This window comes from Octodon degus, unplaced genomic scaffold (assembly GCF_000260255.1).
Source record: "Octodon degus isolate 3935 unplaced genomic scaffold, OctDeg1.0 scaffold00194, whole genome shotgun sequence".
Lineage (NCBI taxonomy): Eukaryota > Metazoa > Chordata > Mammalia > Rodentia > Octodontidae > Octodon > Octodon degus.
In genome coordinates, this window is record NW_004524770.1 from 1,482,872 (window position 1) to 1,502,169 (window position 19,298).

A 19,298-nucleotide genomic window follows, 5' to 3' on the forward strand; every position below is an offset into this window, starting at 1 on the left:
GTGGGCCTCACAGACACGGACGTGGGCCTCACAGACACGGGTGTGGGCCTCACTCACATGGATGTGGAGCTCACAGACATGGACATGGACATGGAGCTCACAGACATGGACGTGGGCCTCACAGACACGGGTGTGGGCCTCACAGACACGGACATGGGCCTCACAGACATGGACTTGGGCCTCACATGCGCAGAGCCTAAAACTGGGCTTTCCCACGCCCCTGTACAAAACGAACCAAAAGTGGACTAAAGACCTAAATGTGAGACCTGAAATCATAAAATTTCTAGGAGAAAACATAATAGAAACACCTTAGAATGCTGAAGTCCTTATTTCTTTTCGTTCAAGGCCGCGATTCCTGGAGTGTGATGCAAAGCCCGGGTCACGAGAGCACAAGACACAGGCCGGGCTGTGCCGCGGGTGGCCCGAGCGCAGCAAGGGGGTGATGGGTGCTGCGGCGGCTCCCAGAGCCAGAAAGCCTGCGGCTCACACCCGCTGAGCGCCAACGTCAGAAAGAACTGCTAAAAACTGACAATAAAAGCATGCTCAGCCAACACTGAGCGGAGGACTCTGAACTGGCACCAAGAGCACCAGCGGCCAGAGGGCCCACCAGAGGCCACCCAGCAGTGCCCAGCCCTGGGGACACGCGCATCGAAGGCACAGTGGTGCCACCTTCACGCTTCGCTCTGAAGACAATCGAGTGTCGGGAAGGGGACAGGAACTGTGGTAGACAGTGACGGCCCCTCCAAGGTCAGAGAGTACTAGCGCAGGCCCAGCCTCCACGGCCGGGATTACATGGAGAGCGAGACAGGCCCAGCAGGACTCTCACGCCCACGGTCACAGCAGCACAACCCGCACGGGCTCGGGGCAGAGCAGCCCCGTGTCTACCGACGGACGACTCCACACACAGGATGTGGCCCACTCACACGGTGGGCTGCTATGCCGCCCTCAAAGGGGAGGGAATTCGGACACACGCTTCAGCGTGTGAACCCCGAGGACCTCAGGCTCAGCGTAAGGAAGCAGTGGCAGGAGGGTGGGTCCTGTCACCTTCACTCATGGGCGCATCAGGGGACGGGGAGCAGCATGGTGGCAGTAGGGCCAAGGGGACAGGGTTCAGTTCAGGGAGACAGAAGGCTCTGGAGATGAAAGACATGACGGTTGCACGACAGTGTGGCGTGCTGAACGCCACAGAGGTTTGCCTCTACCGTGGTTACGGTGGTAAGCTCTATGCTATATACTTTTGCTTTTGGTTCCGGGAATCAAACTCAAGACATTGCGCTTACCAGGCAGGCGCTTACACTGCTGAGCCGACTCCCGGCCCCATGCTATGTGCTTTTTAAACACAATTTTTTAAAACAAAAACTTAAGAAACCACTCAGGGAAAACTTAAGAAACCTTCTAAGTAGAGGGCTCCGGAGTCCAGAGCACACAAGGGAGGCCCTGAGCAGCTGTGCCCCAATCCACTGTACACGGTCAAGCAGGGCCTTTCGCTTGCAGCCTCAGTTTCCCCACCTGTGACATGTGGGGTACCCAGAGGCCCCTGAGCTCTTCTGCTTGGAGGATGTCCTTCTCCAGACCCTGCTAAGCAGGCAGTCTCCAAGCTTCCCCGGAGGCAGAGCTGGGGCACCTGGCGCCAGAGAGCGCCCAGCGGCTGCCTCCCAGGGGTTCTGGCTGACCGCTCTGGTTGGATCCCTGGGGCTGAGGCACGTGGCGCTGCTGCGGGGTCAGGCCAAATGGGGCAGCCACGCTGCACTGCGAGGTTGGGGCCAACAGGCTCCTCTGGGGCAGACTGAGACGTCTGGGGAACTCATGCTGGGCTGGCAGCAGGGCCCACCGGGTGTGGCTGCCTCTGTCCCCTACCCCTTTGACTCTGCATTCTGGGAGGCCTGAGATATCACTCTGCTCCTCTGGTGACTTGGGAGGGTGTCACTTTGGTGATGCTACCCAGAGCTTGTCCTGGAGGGTGACCTGGAAGTGAACCAGACAGCACAGGAGCCACCAGCAGGCCTCAGAGGGCAGATCCCACCAGGACCTGCCCCAGGCACCTGCCTGCACAGCCCAGCCAGCGGCCAGCAGGCCAAGTAAGAAAGTTCCACCCAGAGGGCCTCTTCTTGCCCCTCGGTGTGGCGAGGTGCCAGTGGACAGATGGCCGTGCCCTTCCCGAGAGCCCGAGGGCTGACCCAGTGGCCCCTGTGCAGGGCAGGCAGGGGCCGCCTTGTCTCTCTGGGTGTCTGTACCGTGTCTCATCTCTGTTGCCTAGGAGACAGCAGGTAGGGATGGCAGAAACTTGGCCAGGACTGTGATGGGCTGGCAGGCCAGGGACAGCCGGCAGGGAGGCCCAGCAGCAGCCGCTGGGGCGCATCACAGCAGGATGGCACTCACAGGCACCTGGAGCCAGGCCCTGCTGCCCCCGGAGGCCAGGCTGGCAGCCAATTCACAGGTGACAGCCTGGGGACAGCTGTGTAGGGCCAAGGACACCCACTCGGGCCCAGCCGCTGGCAGGGCGGTGGAGACACAGGCAGAGCCCTGGCAGGTGTTTGGAGACTGAGCCCTCCTGTCTCGACCGGGCGTGGCCACACCTCGAAGTGTCCCAGTCACACACACCCGTGCTGCTGCCTGCCCCTGCCAGGGATCCTCTCTGGATTCCCCAAGAATGCTCACTGAGTGTGCTGGGTCCCATAAGGAACACGGCCACCCCTCAGGGTGAGCCACCAAGTGCAGGACCATGGAGCCAAAGACTGGCAAGTGAAAGTGCACAGCACAGGGCTCAGAATAAGAACGCATCTGTCTCTCCTGAGACTTGCCACCACACCTAGAGCAAAACCACTATTTCCTGAGGCCGCATGGGCCCCACGATGCAGACCTGCCCCTCTGCCAGGTCTTCTCGCCAAGTACCCGCTGACCACAGGGCCTTTGCAAGCATGCCCCTGCCTGCAGCTGCGTTCCCAAGACTGCTCTTGTCCTCCACCGAGACAGCCCCACCCAGTGGTGGGTTTTGGTCCTTAGCTTTTCTTCTGGCCAGTCACTGGGGGCAGCTGCTTTTCCCTGGAGCCCAGTTTCCATGCCCAGCTGACCCCCTGTGCTACCCTTGCATCTGTGTGGAGAGACACTGGGGCCACAGCGGGCACCCAGCAGACCTGAACGAGCAGGCACACAGACAGTGGCCTGGCCCCACTGGGCCTCCCACTCCACAGCCTGAGCCCGCCTCTGGTTGGGTCTCTCAGTGCAGCTGCTTCTATGGAACCCTGGTCCTCCCGGCCCCCAGGGCCCAAGTTACATACGGAGGACGCGGACGCCATGGCGCAGGGCCTGGATCCTGCCGGGCTCGATGGACATGCTGAACGTGCCGGGCTGTGTCCCCTGCTCCGCGGCCTGGCGCACCATGATGGTCAGCTTGTTAGCAATGACGGTGTTCAGGACAGAGATGACCACCATGGGGAACACGAAGGAGGTGAAGGTGTTGACCTGCAGGAGAGTGGATGGGCGGTCAGGCCACAGAGCTCTCGCCTGCCCTGCCTGCTGCACTGCCGAGGGCAGCGGGCCCGGTGCGGAGTGGACGGCGCCTGCTATCCCGACTGCCCTGACTGCGCCACGCCCCACTCCCATCCCAGGTGCTACCCCTGCAGCCAGGTGGGCTCTTGACCTGCAGGGCTGGTCTGTGCTGTGAGGTATGCGGGTTCAAGTCCCAGCTGTGGCCGGGGGCTGCATGCTCAGTCTCTGGTCTGGGCTCCCTGAGTCCGTGGCTAGCACCCTGAATGCTGCCCAGAGGCTGCGCCCGGCAGTTACAGGGCTCTAGCAAAGTGCCAGCCCTTTCTTTATCTACACCTGGAGCCACCCACACCTGTAACTTCCCTGTCTGCCCTATGTCTGAGGAAACCAAGTCTCATAGAGGCCAAGTTCTTGCCCAGGGCCCCTGGCTCAGACGTGGATTTGAACCTGAGCCTCCTGGAGACTGTTGGCTTCTCCGTGGCCTCACAGAGCATGCTGGGCTGGCTCCGCTGGCGCTGGCCAAGTCACCTCCAAAGGCCTGGCCCCCGCTCAGGAAGCTCCTGACCCCACTTGCCGGGGCTGGAGCTGCCCAAGAAGACATGGCCTACGCCTGCCTTAGAGTTCCCATTGCAAAAGGACCGGTAGTGGCCAAGCACTTGGGAGCGCCGCGCCCCTCCACGGCGTCCAGGGAGGTCCTGGGGCCAGCTGTGCCTGCAGCCAGAACGCTGGACTTGCAAGGCTTTTTAAGTAAAATAAACACCTTTTCCATGCTTAAGACAATTAGGCTGTGCTCCTAAAACTTGGGCCCTAACTCACACAGCTCTATCACGAAAAAACAATCAAGCAGAAAGATTAAAGCTTAAAAACAAAAATCATAGGATGACTACAGTTATATTTGCCCCAAGCCTGAGTGCAGTGTGGCTGACATAAAATTGTGCGCGTCTGGCTTGCGGTGCGGTGTTCTGCCACCCCGAGGCGCTGTGCCGCAATTACTACCCGCAAGCTAGGAACACCAGCATTGTTCACCGGTCACTTCATAGCGAGAACGCATCGGGCCAACTCGCTGAGTGTCACTGCCTGCGGTCACCGCACCACACGTCTCCAGAACTTACTCATGCTGCCCGACTACAGATCGCACCCCATCACCTGCGCCCTGCCCCTGGTGTTCACCACCCTACAGTTTTTATAAGACTAACTTTTTAGGTCCCATATATGAGTGACATCAAATGGCATTTGTCCTTTCACATCTGGCTTAGTTCACTCTGCATAACAACCCCTAGGTCTCTCCACGGTGTCACAATGACAGGGTCTCTGTTTTAAGGGCCAAAGTACAGGATTCCACATTGTCCTCCCAGAGTTCACTTGTAGACACCTGGCTGATGCCACCGCTGCTGGGAAGAGCCGTGGAAGGGGTGCGGGCCTGCTGGGCGCGCGGTGAACGCAGGGGTGCGGGCCTGCTGGGCGCGCGGTGAACGCAGGGGCGCGGGCCTGCTGGGTGTGCTGGTCTCATCGCCTCCAGACATTTACTCAGAGTGAGACTGCTGGATCATAAGACGGTCTGCGAGTTTCCAAGACATTTCATACTGCCCTCGCTCACGGCCACCCTGATGTGCATCTCTCCTGATGGCGTGCATGGTGTCCCTTCCCCACACCTTCCTGGCAATCTCTACTCCTGGCTTTTTGGGTGCTGGGGTGGTACAGGAATCAAACGCAGGACCTCATGCTTGCCAGGCAGGTGCTGTGCCACTGAGCTAAATCCCCTGCCCACCCCTGGCTTTTTGATAGCAGTGTGATGGCTTCCAGGGCCTTGCAGTGTCCGTTTCCTGATGATCACTGCTGTCCCCTGCCTGCTGGCCGCTGCGCGTCTCCTTAGGAGGAAGGTCAGGCCCTTTGCCCACTTGGAATCAGGTGCTTTTCTTGCTATGGAGTAGTGTATGTTCCTTGTCAATTCTGGATACTGATCCTTTGGATATATAGGTTGCAAGTATTTTCTTCTTCCATCCTGTAGATTTCCTTTTCCTTCCTTGGTTCCCTTTCCTACACTGAACTTCTTGATTTGATTTACTCTTAGGTACGTATTTTTGATTTTGTTTCCTACTCTTTTGGTGTTACAGCCAGAAGTCATTGCCGAGACCAAGGTCAAGGCTTTAGATTTTCTTCCTTTAGGCTCATGGTTTAAGATTTTATGTTTAAGTTTTAATCCATTAAAAAAAATGTATTTAGTACAGGGTCTACAGGGTCTCACTGCCCAGATCGGATCACTCATAGTGATCCTTCCTATTTTTCAGCCTCCCAAGCACTAGGATTACAGGCATGCACCACCACGCCCAGGGTCAATCGCTGTCTCAGCGTGCCCTGGGGGTGGGGCTGGCACCGGCACGGCAGGTGGGGAATCGAACTCCCAGCCCTTGCGTCTGCCTAAGCAGGTGCTTTAATCTGCTGAGCTATCTGGCTTGCCCTGGTCCATTTTAAGTTGTTTTTCATGTATAGTGGGAAATAAGGGACCAGTTTCATTTTTTTATACCTGGGAATCCAGCTTTTCTGCACAGCTTCATAAAAAGACTTCCTTTCCCCGTGTGACCCATTTGACACACAGCCAGAGAGTCCATGGCAGAGTGTGGAGGGGCCTGTTTCTGAGCTTGTGCTCTGCTCCACAACTGTGTCTTTTTTATGCCCAGGTCATGCTTTTCTACAACTACAGTTTTGTGACATAGTTTGCAGTCAGGAAGTGCTTTGCCACTATCCTTTTTCTTCTTTCCTGTGGTTATTTTGATTTTGGGGGGCTTTTAGAATTGTTTGTACTATTTCTATGAAAAATATGATTGGGATTTTGATAAGGATTGCATTGAGTCTGCAGATTACTGTGAGTGTTATGGGTATTCAACATTAATCCTTGCAAACCCACAGACACGGGATCCCTTTCTTTCTGCCCTTCTCAATGCATTTCATTGGTGTTTTAGAGTTGAACAGGTCTTTCACCTCCTTGCTTAAATCTAAGTATTTTGTTTTACTTTGTAGCTATTGTAAACAGAATTTTAAAAAATTTCTTCTTAAATAGTTCTTTGTTAGTGTATACAAACAATTGATTTTGCAGTTGCAATGTATAAAATGTTACATATTTCATATTTTTGTATTCTGTGGTTTTACTGATTTTTTTCTTTAATTTTTTGAGTCTGTTGGGGTTTCTGTAATAAAAAGATGTTATTAGCAGCCAGGTGCAGTTTCGCTCCTTCATAGGTGCCTCTTCCCCTTTCTCTTACTTTTAGGCCACCCAATGCACTTCTTTTGGCTAGTCGTTCTGGTGGGACTTCTGGCAGGCATGGTGTTGAGCAGAGATGTGGAGCGTGGGTGAGCGGTCTTGGTTCTGTTTGAGGGAAAACCTTTTGCTTTGTCATCGTTGTATATGATGCTGTCTGTGGTGTGTCACACGTGGCTCTATTATGTAGTGGTTCATTCCTTCTATATCTCATTTGCTGGGTGTTTCATTTATTTCTTTATTTGTTTTTCTGAATTTAGGGTAAGGTCTACAGGGTGTTCAGGGTCTCGCTATGTAGATCGGCCTTGCAGTGATTCTCCTGTTCACAGCCTCCCAAGAGCTGGGGTTACCCAGTCTCAATCGCCATCTCAGCACGCCCCGGGGGCGAGGCCGGCTCAGCAGGCCCAGGGATCCAACACCCGGCCCTGAGTCTGCCTAAGCAGGCGCTTTAGTCCGCTGAGCTACTGGGCTGGCCCTGCTGAGGGTTTTTTTTTATCATGAAGAGATGTGGGGTTTTGGCATATTCTCTTCCTGCATCTGCTGCAATCATCCTGTAGCTTGGTCCTTCCCTCCAATGATGGGGTTCATCCAAGTGCTGATACTGACACTGAGTCATCCTAGTACCCGGGGATACATCCAGCTTGGTCATAGCGGTGATCCTTCTATGTGCTACTGAATTTCATTTACTAGTATTTTGTTGAGAATTTTTGCACCTTTGTTCATCAGACATATTGGCCTTAAATTCTCTTTTGTCATAGTATCCTTTTCTGCATTGGTGTCGGGGTAATGCTGAGTGTAAAATGAGTCCAAATGTGTTCTGTCTTCTCCAGCTTTCCTAAAGTTGGTTGTTGAGAAGGCCTTGGGTCAGTTTTCCTTCAAACGTTCAGCATAATTCTCCTATGAAGCCATATGGTCCCCGGCTTCTCTTTGTTGGAAGGATTTGATTACCGGCTCACTCTCTTTGCTCATCCCAGGTGCTTTCAGGTTTTCCTGTTTCTCTATGATCCAGCTTTGGCTGTCAGGATTTTCTAGGTGCTCTCATTCCTGTGGAAGTAGTTGCCCTAGGTGGTTGCCCACGGTAACATGCTTTATTTTCTGTGTTTGGGGGCACTGGCTGTAGCCCTCTTCTTCCATTTCTGATTCCACTGTGTGCTCTTTGCTCTTTTGTTTCCTTCTCTCCTTGTCTCTCCCTTTCTCCTCCTCACTGCACAGGATCTGTCCTCAGAGCTGGGGCCCCAGGCCAGCAGATACCAATGAAGCAGAAATGTCCCGAAGTGATTTCAGGGACAAAAAGGGTTACAACCACATGGCAATGCTGGAAGCTGCCTGGCTGGGTAAAGGCCTGGGGGCTCAGAGAGACCCCGTTAATGGGTGAATCTGATGTCTGACACCATGGCATGCAGGACCCTGTGGGGCCCTGAACTTTCCCAGCACAGGGTCCCACAAACTCAGGGGCCCAAGGAGGGGACAAGATAGCAACAGGAGGCAACCTCTGGGGGTTGCACCGAGGAGTATGATGACCCGTGCCTGCTGGCCCCTCTCTGACACTGCCAGTGTGTCCCTCCCAGACTGAGCATGTGTCCCAGCCCTGGCCACAAGAGTGCCCTGGGGGCACACTGTCTCACTGACGCACCCAGTTCAAGCACTGCCTGGGTGGAGAAGTGCCAAGCTGTTCCACTCAGCCTGCAGCACCCATGGTGCCTTGAGAGCTTGCATGGATGAGGCAAGTGGGGTTGCACGGAGCAGGTCTGCAAATGGGTGAAGGTACACTGGGTAGCGGGCACGTGCCCTGCGCGGCCCTGAGCCCGCCTCTGCCTTCTCACCCTGTTGTGTACTCTGCAGAGCAATCACTTACTTTGTACTGGGGATTTCTCTAATCCCATTGTGTTTCCATAAAGAGTACCAATTCACTGGCAGCTTCCGGGCTCAGAGGCAGCCCAAGGTGAGAAAGTTGCAGGGCATTGCCGAGGCTGTTTGTGAAACCTAGAGGCCTTGCAGGGTGACCACTGAGGCTGCAGAAGGACTTGAGAAGAGGCCGCCTGCTCACCACTCCCACAAGGGCCACTGGGCCACCTTGGCGGGCCCTGCAAGGGGCTCTGAGTGGACAACCAGCCTTAGCCAGCCCAGCCCAGCAAGGGCCCCTAATGCCATGGCAGACAGACTTCAGGGGAAGAGTCCCCCAGCAAATGCTGGCAAAGGGACAGCGTCTTGGGGTTCTCGCCCCACTCCCCTCTCCCTTCTGCTGTTGCTGAGACCAGGAACAGTGACTTAAGAGATACTGAACATCAAGCTTATCAGTGACGCTTCTCTGAGATCATGAAAGTGGAAGAACAACTGAAACGCCCCCCCATCTGCATTTCTGCATTGTACGATCAGATGCGATGCACAGGGCCACGCAGCCCTGGCTGGTAGCATCCACTTGGGGCTCTCTGTTGTCCCTCATTGGGTGTCTATGGAGCTCATTCCAGGCATGGTTTGAGGAAACCAAAGCTGTGGCACTTGCCACCCAACAAGGACACATGTGACCCACAGCAGAGAGTAGCCTATAAACCAAAATGGGTCAACGTGGACCATGGCATTCCCTGAAGCCAGCACTGACCACAGGCCCAGCCTGGAGAAGCCCAGGTGGGGCCTCCAGGCATGGAGCATCTACCTGCAGAAACTGCAGCAGCTCTGGCCTGGCTCTCAGAAGAGCAGGGAGGGAACAGGGCATCTCATCTAAGGAGACCATGTGGTCATCCTGGTGTCTAATCAGGCACCTCAAGGAGGGAGTAAAAGAGCAGTGCAGCTTCTGGAAAATCCTTAGCAGGCTACATGCAGTCCATTCTACTGTCAGAGAGCTCAAGTGTGTGGGTTTGGGGTCAACAGTGGAATAATGTTTGAATCCCTCTGACTTCCACTTTCTAGCCAATATCACAGTCTTGGGTGACCCCTTGGGCATGCTTTGTGAAAGCCAGGCACCAACTCAGCCCCACATGGACCACCTTAGTGGACACAATGTCAAGTCTGTGAGGTAGAAAGTACAGTACTCTTGCTTGATGGAAGGAGAAACCCACACCTAGCTGGGGACATGGGCCTCCAAGTCCATAGCCAACCTGCTACCTCCCACACCACAAGAAGTCAAAGGGGCACACGAGCAAACAAGCACCTCTGCATACAGACCATGAGCCAGATGAGGGGCATGGTCCTTTCCCTAAAAGTGAGCAAGGTAGGCGCAGCCCCCCTCACTTTCAGAGCTGCCAGGTTTGAGAACATCCAATCCAAAAGCCATGAATCCTTGGGCACCTCTTGGGCTAAAAGTGCCCATCAACTTCTGCCCACTTCCTTCCTTTATTTCCTCCACCACCCTCACCCTGGAAGGTGTCTTCTCTTCTGGTTTGGAATTTCAGAGAGAGGCTGGACCACAGTGACTGGGGTCCAAGTCAAGAGAGTTTCAAAGCCACAAGGAGATGCGAGGTTCAGCACCACGGACAGCGCCAGGCTCCACCAAGGGAGGTGCTGACTTGCACAAGGGGTGAGGGTAAGGTGCTGGGAGCCGACAACAGCCTGAGGCAGGAGCTCTGTCAGGAAGACCCTACCCGCTTCCCCAAGATGGGCAGGTGAGCACTCTGCAATCTCTCCAGGGCTACCCTCCCCACCTTGCCTTGCTGGCAGCCAGCAGCCCTGGATGTAGGAGGTAGAACCTTTTACTTCCTGATGGCCAGAGCTAGGGGCCATTGTGGGAATGTGGACTTGGCAGATCAGGAGGAGGCACATCCTGTCTGCAACCAGCTGTGCTCCAGACCCTGCACCGATCTGATTGCTGGGAGACCACTAGCTCGGCCTGACGGTCTCAATCAGATTAGGGAAATGGCCTTCCTGACAGCCCTGCCCTCCCCCACCTGTGGGCAGCCCTGGGAAGGGTCCTCCCCTATCTCAGCACAGCAGGGCAGGCACAGGGGCTGGCCTCAGTCCAGAGCCCCCAGCGCAGCCCTGGAAGCACCTGGTTAGCTGAGGAGGGATGTCGGGTTGCTTTTCTGATTTATTAGGACTTCCTAAAATGGACCGAAGCCATCTGCACGTGGAGCCAGCCACCAGGGGCAGTGGGCTACAGGTCTGTCTGCTACACAGCTGCCAGCCAAAAAGCCATTAGTGCGTTCGAATCTGTGGGACATCTGCAAAGCAGCAGCAAACATGGCTTCAAATCCATGAAGGCGCAGCAGAGTGCAGAGCACCAGCAGGTGGGGTGGGCTCTGCCCCGGCCACAGCCCCACCTCAGCGGCTGACAGGAGCCTTACAGATGGCCTAGCGCTCAACTTGTTTCTCTGCCCAGGAACCCACGGTCTATGTGGGTCTATGTGGGTGCTGTGCCAAGCTTGTCCCTGCCGCGGGCTGTGACAGTGACCCTTTCTGGGGAGAAGTGTGGCTTGCATGGCAGCACCCATCTGTAACAGTCAGCTATTGTTCACTTGGCCTCCGAGCCATGAGCCAACCCAAGCAGGCTTGCTAATAAGTCTTTGTTTGCACTTTGCTGCGATGTGAGGCACTGATTCGATTCTGGAGGATCACCAGCGCGGTCAGCACACTTGGCTGAGTGTTCGGGAGCCTTCGCTGTGCCCTTGACGAGCCAGACCATCCAATGTCTTTGCTCCATTCCAGGAGAGCTGGGGGCCTGCGCACACCAGCTGTGGGCTACCAGGGATTGGGCAAAGCCCTAAGCTGCACACTCCGAGGTCCTGCAAGGCTAGGCCCGAACGGGGACCGACAGTCAGGAAGGGGCCTTGATTGCATTTCAGATGCACTGTGGGCTTGCTCCCCTCCCTGTGCCCGGCCCCGTGTGGCTGGCCTCTGCGCTGTTTTCTGGGTCCCATTGTCACCGGCAGCTGAATCTCCGGCTCTACAATTTTCAGTGCTTCCTTGCCATGCAATTGTGTGGGCACATATCCTGTTCCTCCCAATGCTTAATTACCATCGCTGGCACGGCTGGCCACTGTGCTTCCCCGTGGACATCTGTCTCCCTCGGCATCCTGGCGCATCTCAATAGAATTAGTGCTCCGGCCCTGCTTATGTGAATCTGATTCCTGTGGACAGATGATTGTCCTTGCCCACTGCAAGAAGCTTTGGGGGAGGGCTGGCGATATAGCTCAGCGGGCTAAGCGCTTGCTTAGATAAGCGCAGGAGCCAGGGTTCAATACCTGGCTCCGCCTGCCGCGCCGGCCCCACCTTCGGGTGCGCTGAGCCGGCGATGGAGTCCGGGTGCGGTGGCGCGTGCCTGTAATCCCAGCACTTGGGAGGCAGAAATCAGGAGGATCACTACTAATGTGGGCTATGTAGTGAGACCCTGAGAAAAAAAAAAAAAGAAAAGAAAAAGATAATCAAAGAAGCTTTGGGGGGATGAGGGAAGAGGCCCCGCAGAGGCCACTGCACCCCTCCAGAGCCTCCAGTGTGGAGGACACTGGCCCGACTCAGGCAGGACTGGGCTCTTGCCTCTTCCCAAGCTCTGCTCCTGGCTTTGCTCCTGCCCTCACGTGTGATGCTTGGTGTCCAGGCAGCCGAAGAGAGCTCTAACCCCAGAGCAGCACCCTCACTGCCGCTGCCGAGCTGGTCAGTGTGTGGTCCAAGCTCCTCAGAGTGGAGGACGCAGGAATCAACCATAGACTAGCAGCAAGTGGTGACCGAAGAGCCACCCAGGGCCCATGCTGCCCCAGGAGCCCCAGCGCACCCCATGAGTTGGACCGACCTTCCCTTGCCACCCTGCGAAGCTACTCCCAGGCGCTGGGCCCTACATTCTTTGTCCTTCACAGTCCCACGGGCTTCCCTTTACAGCCGCAGACAGACAGCTCCATGAATGGCACAGCGTGGGAACTTGGGGTTCTCCGAGCATCTGTGTGAGGGATGGCAGCGGAGGGCGGACACACCTAGCTTCTGTCTGCACCTGCAGAGTGAAGAGCAGGCAGGCCGGAGCTTCTGCCTTGCCAGATGGCCGGAGCGTGCTTCCTCCTACATGGGGCTGTTTCTTCCCCAGAGGCAGGGAGGGGCTGGTCCACTTCGAAGCCCAAGACTTTGACCTTGGCAAATTCTGTTGTCAAGGGCAGCCTGTGGCCCAAGTGCCCAGCAGGCAGCAATGTGGCCCAGTGCACCACTCCCCACCGGCTCTGTCCATCCCGGTGAGGCTGGCTGGGGCGCAGGGCCCCACACTCATCCCCTTGACTCCCGGCACTGTCAGGCCACCTCCCTGATGTGTCACGAGCGGCTCAGAAGCCCACCCTTCTCCCTCGCAGGAGCATGGAGAGGCTGAGGTGACTTCAGGAGCGAGCCTGGGTCGCGCAGGCCTCCTTTGCAGATCCGAGCAGGAAGCGGGCTTCCTGTGTTTCGTGGAGTATCCCTGGAGTCACTGGCTGTATCTGCCTCCTGTCTGCCCGCTCATGGGGGCCTGGCTTGGGCCACCGTGCCCACATATCCCTGTCCTCTGGTGTCCTCCCAAGCATCACACTTCCCAGAGTTCCTTTGCTTCACCTTCTTGGGCACCGTCGAGCTTCTGCTACATGCAGAGACCTGAACAGAGACAGGGGAGCCAGAGGACAGCTTGGCGATGCAAGGGGCAAGGGTGGTACCAAGGAGTGCAGAGGCCAGCGCAAGGCCCAATCTTGAGGGACGGGGCTCTCTACAGAGGAGGGAGCTGGATGCAGACCAGGCGGAGGGGCAGGGAGGACAGGATCCCTTGAGACCTCTGGGAAGCAGAAGCAAGGCACAGGGAGGGGAGAGGAGGAAGCCTGGGCCTGAGAAGGGCAGGGATGGCGGCCCGTACTGGGAGACACAGGTGGGCTGGGCCCAGGGAGCGCAGATGTGGAGGTGTCAGCCGTGAGGAAGACCTCAGCTCTCAGGGCGAGATCCATAGCTCCCTCACCCCCTCCCCTGCCGTGGGCCAAGTCCTTGCAGCCTGACTGTGCAGGCGGAGTGCAGGTCCAGCGCCTGCCCTTCACTGAGAGAGCACAGCTTGCCGGCCTAGTCCACAGCTTCTGCGCCACGAACTCAGCTATGTTCCTGGCCATAGGACACTTTGAGTAGAGTCAGGAGAGACTGCCTCGTGCGCCTTCAGGCCTCCCGTCTCCTGGACCGGCGGCTGCCCCAGGCTGACGGTCAGAGGAGTCTTTTGCCAGCAGCATTGTCCCAGCCAAGACTGAACAGGCAGGAGCTCAGCCTTGGATGCCCACCGCCGTGTCACAGGCTGACAGTTGCCCCGGCAGGATGCCTCATCAAGCCCACCCTAGGTGTGTGTGGAAGGAGACCTGCCCCACTTCGTAGAATTCAGAGTGGACAGCAGCCTCCCCCGACGCTCAGCCAGTGCCGTTCCCATACTACAGGGCAGAGGAGGAGAACTGAAGGCCTCAAGACCGGTCCTGAAGCCCTGGGCAGTCTGAGGGGCCCCGGGCACAAGGGGCAGATTCTGGGCTCCCCCAGTTGCTGCCTTGCCCGGGCCCAGATGCTGCTGCAGCCCTGGGCGCTTGGCGCTAAGCGCAGGAGGCCTGGCTCGCTTCACAGGCTCCTTCCGTCCAGGAGGCCCCGCCCTGCAGCTCTGATGCCTGCTCAGCAAGCTGAGCTTCCCGCGATAGCTCTGGAATGGCCACTCGAAGGCTTGGGTCTGCAGATCCCCCCGGACCACAGAGCTGCAGGGAAACACAGCAGTGCTGGGCCGAGCTGATGGCGCATTGTGTGATGGAAAGAGCCCTCCTGTGCCCCCACAGTCCCGGGACTCCACCTGCCCCTCCTGCGTCCGCAGGCGCAGCTCCTGCCTCAGGCCCCACACTGCAGAGAGTTTTGGAGCAGCTCTCCACTGAGCCCCAGCCCAGCCTTCACACACCGCACACGTGTTCAGCACATGCATTCTGACTGCAGGAGGAGCAAACAGATTTCAGTGGTAATCTCCTGCCTGTGAGCTTGACTCTCAGCAGTGAAGGAACTGGCTCGATAGGGAGATAGCCAGATCCCTTCGAGGAAACTGAACCAGTAATGAATCTCTCCTGCTCCTCTGCCGCTGTCTCCCAAGGCCCAGCCAATGTCCTTTCGGCCGGCCAAGTGACACTATTTTCCTATTCCTCCCTCCAAACGCGGAGGCAGAGGACTGTACTAGGGCCCACAGGGCAGGGGCCCAAGGTTGCCAGCAGCGTGAGGCCTGGTCCTGTGCCAGCTGCCTGCCAGCCGGGTCTGTGTGCTGTCCTCCCAGCAGCAGTGGAAGGGGTGGTGACCACCTCAGGGGACACTGTTCCTTTGAGCTGGGGACACTTCCCTCTCTATTCATCCCTACCCACAAAAAGAACCTAATCTCCCACTTAAGAACAAGTTTGTCACAAAGACGTAACTGGTTCATTTGTCTGACTGTTTGGAAGCTGCACGTTGGGCTTTTTGTTGTAGAGAGATGCAATCTTGATTAAACGCCACCAAGGTTTGAGGGAAGCAAATGAGGCATTTGCTGTCTTCCCGGCTGCTGCTGGCCCTTGTGTCCCGGCGGCCCACCTCATCTGCACCACGCAATCTGCACAGCTCAGGATGGGGCTGGCCAGGAGCAGTGCTGTCGGGCACATCCAGGTGGGGACAGACTCACTCCCCGGCGCCGTGCCCTCTGGGGGTCCAGCACTGCCCCTCTGCTGAGGACCAGCAGCCCCGAGAGTGACCTGAGTGCCCAGAAGGAAGTGTGAGGCCGCCAGCCTCGCCTGGGCTGGTCAGGCAGGGCAGGGGCTCGTAGAGCTGGGCCAGGCCAGGACCTCGCTGGCCCTGAGCGCCTCCCGTCCTCTCCCAGGGCTGTCCGGAAATGGGCTGTGCACAGGCCTCACAGCTGGCAAGAGCGGCCAACAGAGGGCATCCCTGAGCAGGCCCCGGGCTCTTGGGAACACACAAGAGCACACAGGCAGGCAGGCTCCTGTCCCAGGCAGAGGAGGACATAGGACACGGGGTATAATGAGCTTTCAAATGTTGGAGATACATACATTCTTGCCTTACACCAACCCTTCAAAGCCCCACGGGTGCTTCATGCTGAAGCGCATCTTGATTCGGATCCCTGCAGTATTAGGCGGGGTGGTGGCCTGCCCTGGGGATCCCTGCAGGACCATCTGGCGTGCACTCGCCCTCGGGGGAGCAGTGCTGGGGGCAGCACGTGGCCTTCTGGCTGCACGCTGGGGGCACTCGGCCCATCTCAGCCAGTAGAGACCCAAGGCCTCCAGGTCACCCCTAACAGCTGTGTGAGACTCTGCACAAGTCAAGGAGGGATCATTCACTTTGCAGCAACCATAACAAAGAGGTGCCCTGAAGAACTGGTGCTGAGCTGGGCTCAGCCTCCTGGCCAGCCTTCATGAAGCCAGCCGCACTGGCGAGCCGGCTGCACGAGGCCCCCATGGGGCTGCTCCACAGTGAGCACTCGACAGCCCTGGCCTCACTCCTGCTGCTTCTGCTGCCCCTACCCTCCTCTCCTGCGGCCTCTACCACCAGGCCTCAAAAGTGGGTCCCCCTGAGGCCAGGGTGAGCCCACAACAGAACGCCGCAAGGACGGGCACCTGGGGGTCGGCAGTGTGGCCCGGGTGGAGATGATCCCATGGCCACGCCAGCTGTGGGCACTGAGCGAAGGCTTCCTCGCAGAGGTGGCCTTCAGAACTGCTCCTTTGATGGTGGAGCAGTCCACGTGGGCTCTGGGACTACAGCATGGAGCGGCTGGTTACCCACTGCACATGCTCAGTGCAGACGCTGCAGCTCCGGGAGCCTGCCCCGCAGCAGAGGCCCCACCACCGGCCCTTCTGCCCTTTTCCTCCCAGGGCAGGCTGACTTCAAGAATGACAGGGCATTTGTGGGGTGAAGCTTCCCGGAACTTCTCTTTCCCACCTGGAAATCTGAAGTGGAATTTGAGATTCCCGCTGGAGGCCTCACCCAGGGAAGCACAGCTGTCCCTGAAATGCATGGCTGGCCACAGGAGGGGACACTTAGGTGTCAGCCAGTCACTTCCCTGGGAATTGGCAGCTTCACTCCCTCCTAATTAGCACCAGTTCTCAGCCTCCCGGAGCCTGCCTGACGTGGCAGCAGCTAGGGGCAGACCCTCTCTCCCTCCCAAGGACTGTAATCAAGATGCATTTTCTCCGACAGATCTCTAAAGGATGGCCACAGGCGCTTATGACATTTCAATTGCTGGCATTTGCAAGTCCAATGTTGACGTGAATATTCACAGCCCGGATGCTCCACAGAGCACAAGTGGGCTTTTCTCATGGTTCACAGGCCACAGTCTGCCTGGCACTGGGCCTTGCTGCTGCGACCTGACAGACCTCATGGGCTCCTCACCAAAGAACACTCCAGAACCTGGGAGCCATCCACTGCCACAGACCCTCGGCCTGGGCCACCCCACTGTGCGCCGTGACAGCGCTGTCCATGGGCCTAACTAAGCAGGGACAACTAGGGGAAGGGACAGGAGAAGCGAAGTGACGGAGGGCCTGCTTGGCTCCCCCGACTTAGATACTCTTCTTGGGGCTCTGTGTGGTCTGAGGGCTCCTTGGCCACTTCAGGATGAGGTGTGGGTTTGCCCATGTGTACGTAATGCCCACCTCTGTACAATGACACCCGTGCCCGTTCCTGCCATCTGCCCTGAGCAGCAAATCCCCTCCCCAGGTAGCCCTGGGCACCCACAAAAGGTCAAGGCATCCTGCCCACCAGGTGGACAGGGCCACAGCTCGGGAGCGTGCCAGGGTCCCCATTGTGGAGTCTAAGGAGCTGGAGAAACACTTGCCCTCTTCCGGTAGCTTCCCTACCAGGTGGATCCTGTCCGACCCATGGTCCACCTCCTCCTGCTTGTGGATGATGCTGCTCAAAGGCTCAGCCACCCAGATGCCCCATTTGAACCAAAGCAAGGGGGCTGAGGACCTAAGGCGGACTTCCTGTTTACCTTGCTCAGCATGCCTGGCAACCCACACAAAGAGCCTCAAGCAGTACGCCCACCTCCTGCCAGGTATGCTTCCCAGCAAATGCCGACACATCCAAAGCTCATGAGTGTTCAGGTGGGGAAACTGAGGCAAAGAGTGGCCACTCACTAGCCAGCAGGTCCTGGCGCCCGTTGGTCCCTCTGCTGTCTTGTTCCTGGGCCCAGGGGAAGGGAAGAAGTGTCCTGCCGACTCGTGGAGTCCTGAGCCGTCCCTGTGCCACAGCACCTGCCACTTTACCAGATTCACTTGGTCCTTTTGTTGCAGGCAGCCAAATTAGATAGAAATATTATAGGCAGTCAGACAGGGCCAGGCCCTCGAAGGAGATAACACAGAAGACAAGATACCTCACAACTGTGGGAGGGACAGATGCTCCCGCGTGAGCCAGACCTAAAGAGCAAAGATCAAACAAATGCTGACCTCCCTAAAGATTAGCATCCGGGATTGATCTTCACCCTGAGAAAGCCAGGAAGAGTCATTAAGCCAACTGCTACCGGATGGCTACCAGATAAGGTCCTGGTCTACATTCCAGCCCGCTTGCCATGTGACTCCCTTCCCCATTTGGTCCTGGGCTTAATCAATTTTACCTGAGCAAAATGGGGTGCTTGTAATCCCATTGGTTGACCATAGTTTTGTCCCACCCCACATCCACTTAAGTGAGTTCCCATGTTCTCCACCTTAGCCCCACATGATTTTACACTATAAAAGTCCCTGGAAGAGACAGCTGCCTGGGGACAACCTGCTCGGGTCCCCCTTCTGTCCCTCTCTCAGACAGGAGCTTTCCCTCAATAAATATATTCTGCTCATAACCTCTGTTTGTTCCTAAAATTCATTCTTCGGCTTTAGAGAACACGAACTCGTGCAGGTCAGGTCAGGAGATCATCTTCCCCTATATCATTTGGAGGTTCCCTGTATCATTTGGAGGTCACCCACCCGAGATCAGTTTTTCTCCCCATATCACTTTTATTACAGAGACGCCCAGCCATGGTGGGGGAAGGGGTAGGGCCTGGTCACTAGGCCGCTGGCTTCATGGGTGGAGCGGACTGTGCAGGCCGTCCTTCCTCCCGGAAGCTTCCCTGTGGGAGCACAGGTGGTCAGCTCCAGCCCCGGCTCTTCAGACACATGTGCATCCATACATTCATCCTGGGGAGGACGGGAGGACGGAGACACAGGGACCCAGCACACAGCCCAGCCCACTGAGCCCGCAGGGAGTCTATAGCCCCTGGAGAGCCAAGCAGGGTGCTAGCCACCAGTGGGTGCTGCCTTGGACTGCTAGGGAGAGAGCTGGCAGGCAGGTTGTGCAGGTCACAGTAGCCCCACCTGCAGCTGTCACGGCATGGGGCTGCCCAGGGCACCGCCCCCCGAGCTCCCAGTCACAGCTCCCCGCTGGAGAGGGAAAGGCCTGTCTCACCCCAGCTTGACTGCGGGGTGCTGACAGTGTCCCCTGGGGCCAGGCGACCATGGCAGATGAGGGGGTGGGCAGCTGTCTGTGTACCCCGTGCGCCAAGTATTTCTCTGTCCACTGTGAACCTGATGACCACATGGGGAGCTTGTTAAACTGAAGCTAGAAATGGGAAATCAATAGGGACAATCAACAAAACCAAAGCTGATTTAAAAAAAAAAAA

The 19,298-nt window shown here is 57.0% G+C and overlaps 1 protein-coding gene across 1 annotated transcript in view; it reads right to left on the reverse strand.

Annotated features, from left to right (window-relative positions):
* Positions 1-19,298, reverse strand: part of Ntsr1 (neurotensin receptor 1) — a 43,308-nt gene that overhangs the window by 1,527 nt on the left and 22,483 nt on the right. Inside the window, exon 2 of the mRNA XM_004644163.1 lies at positions 3,279-3,462. Within this exon, the coding sequence (XP_004644220.1) occupies positions 3,279-3,462 (184 nt within the window). The remainder of the gene's footprint in view (positions 1-3,278; positions 3,463-19,298) is intronic.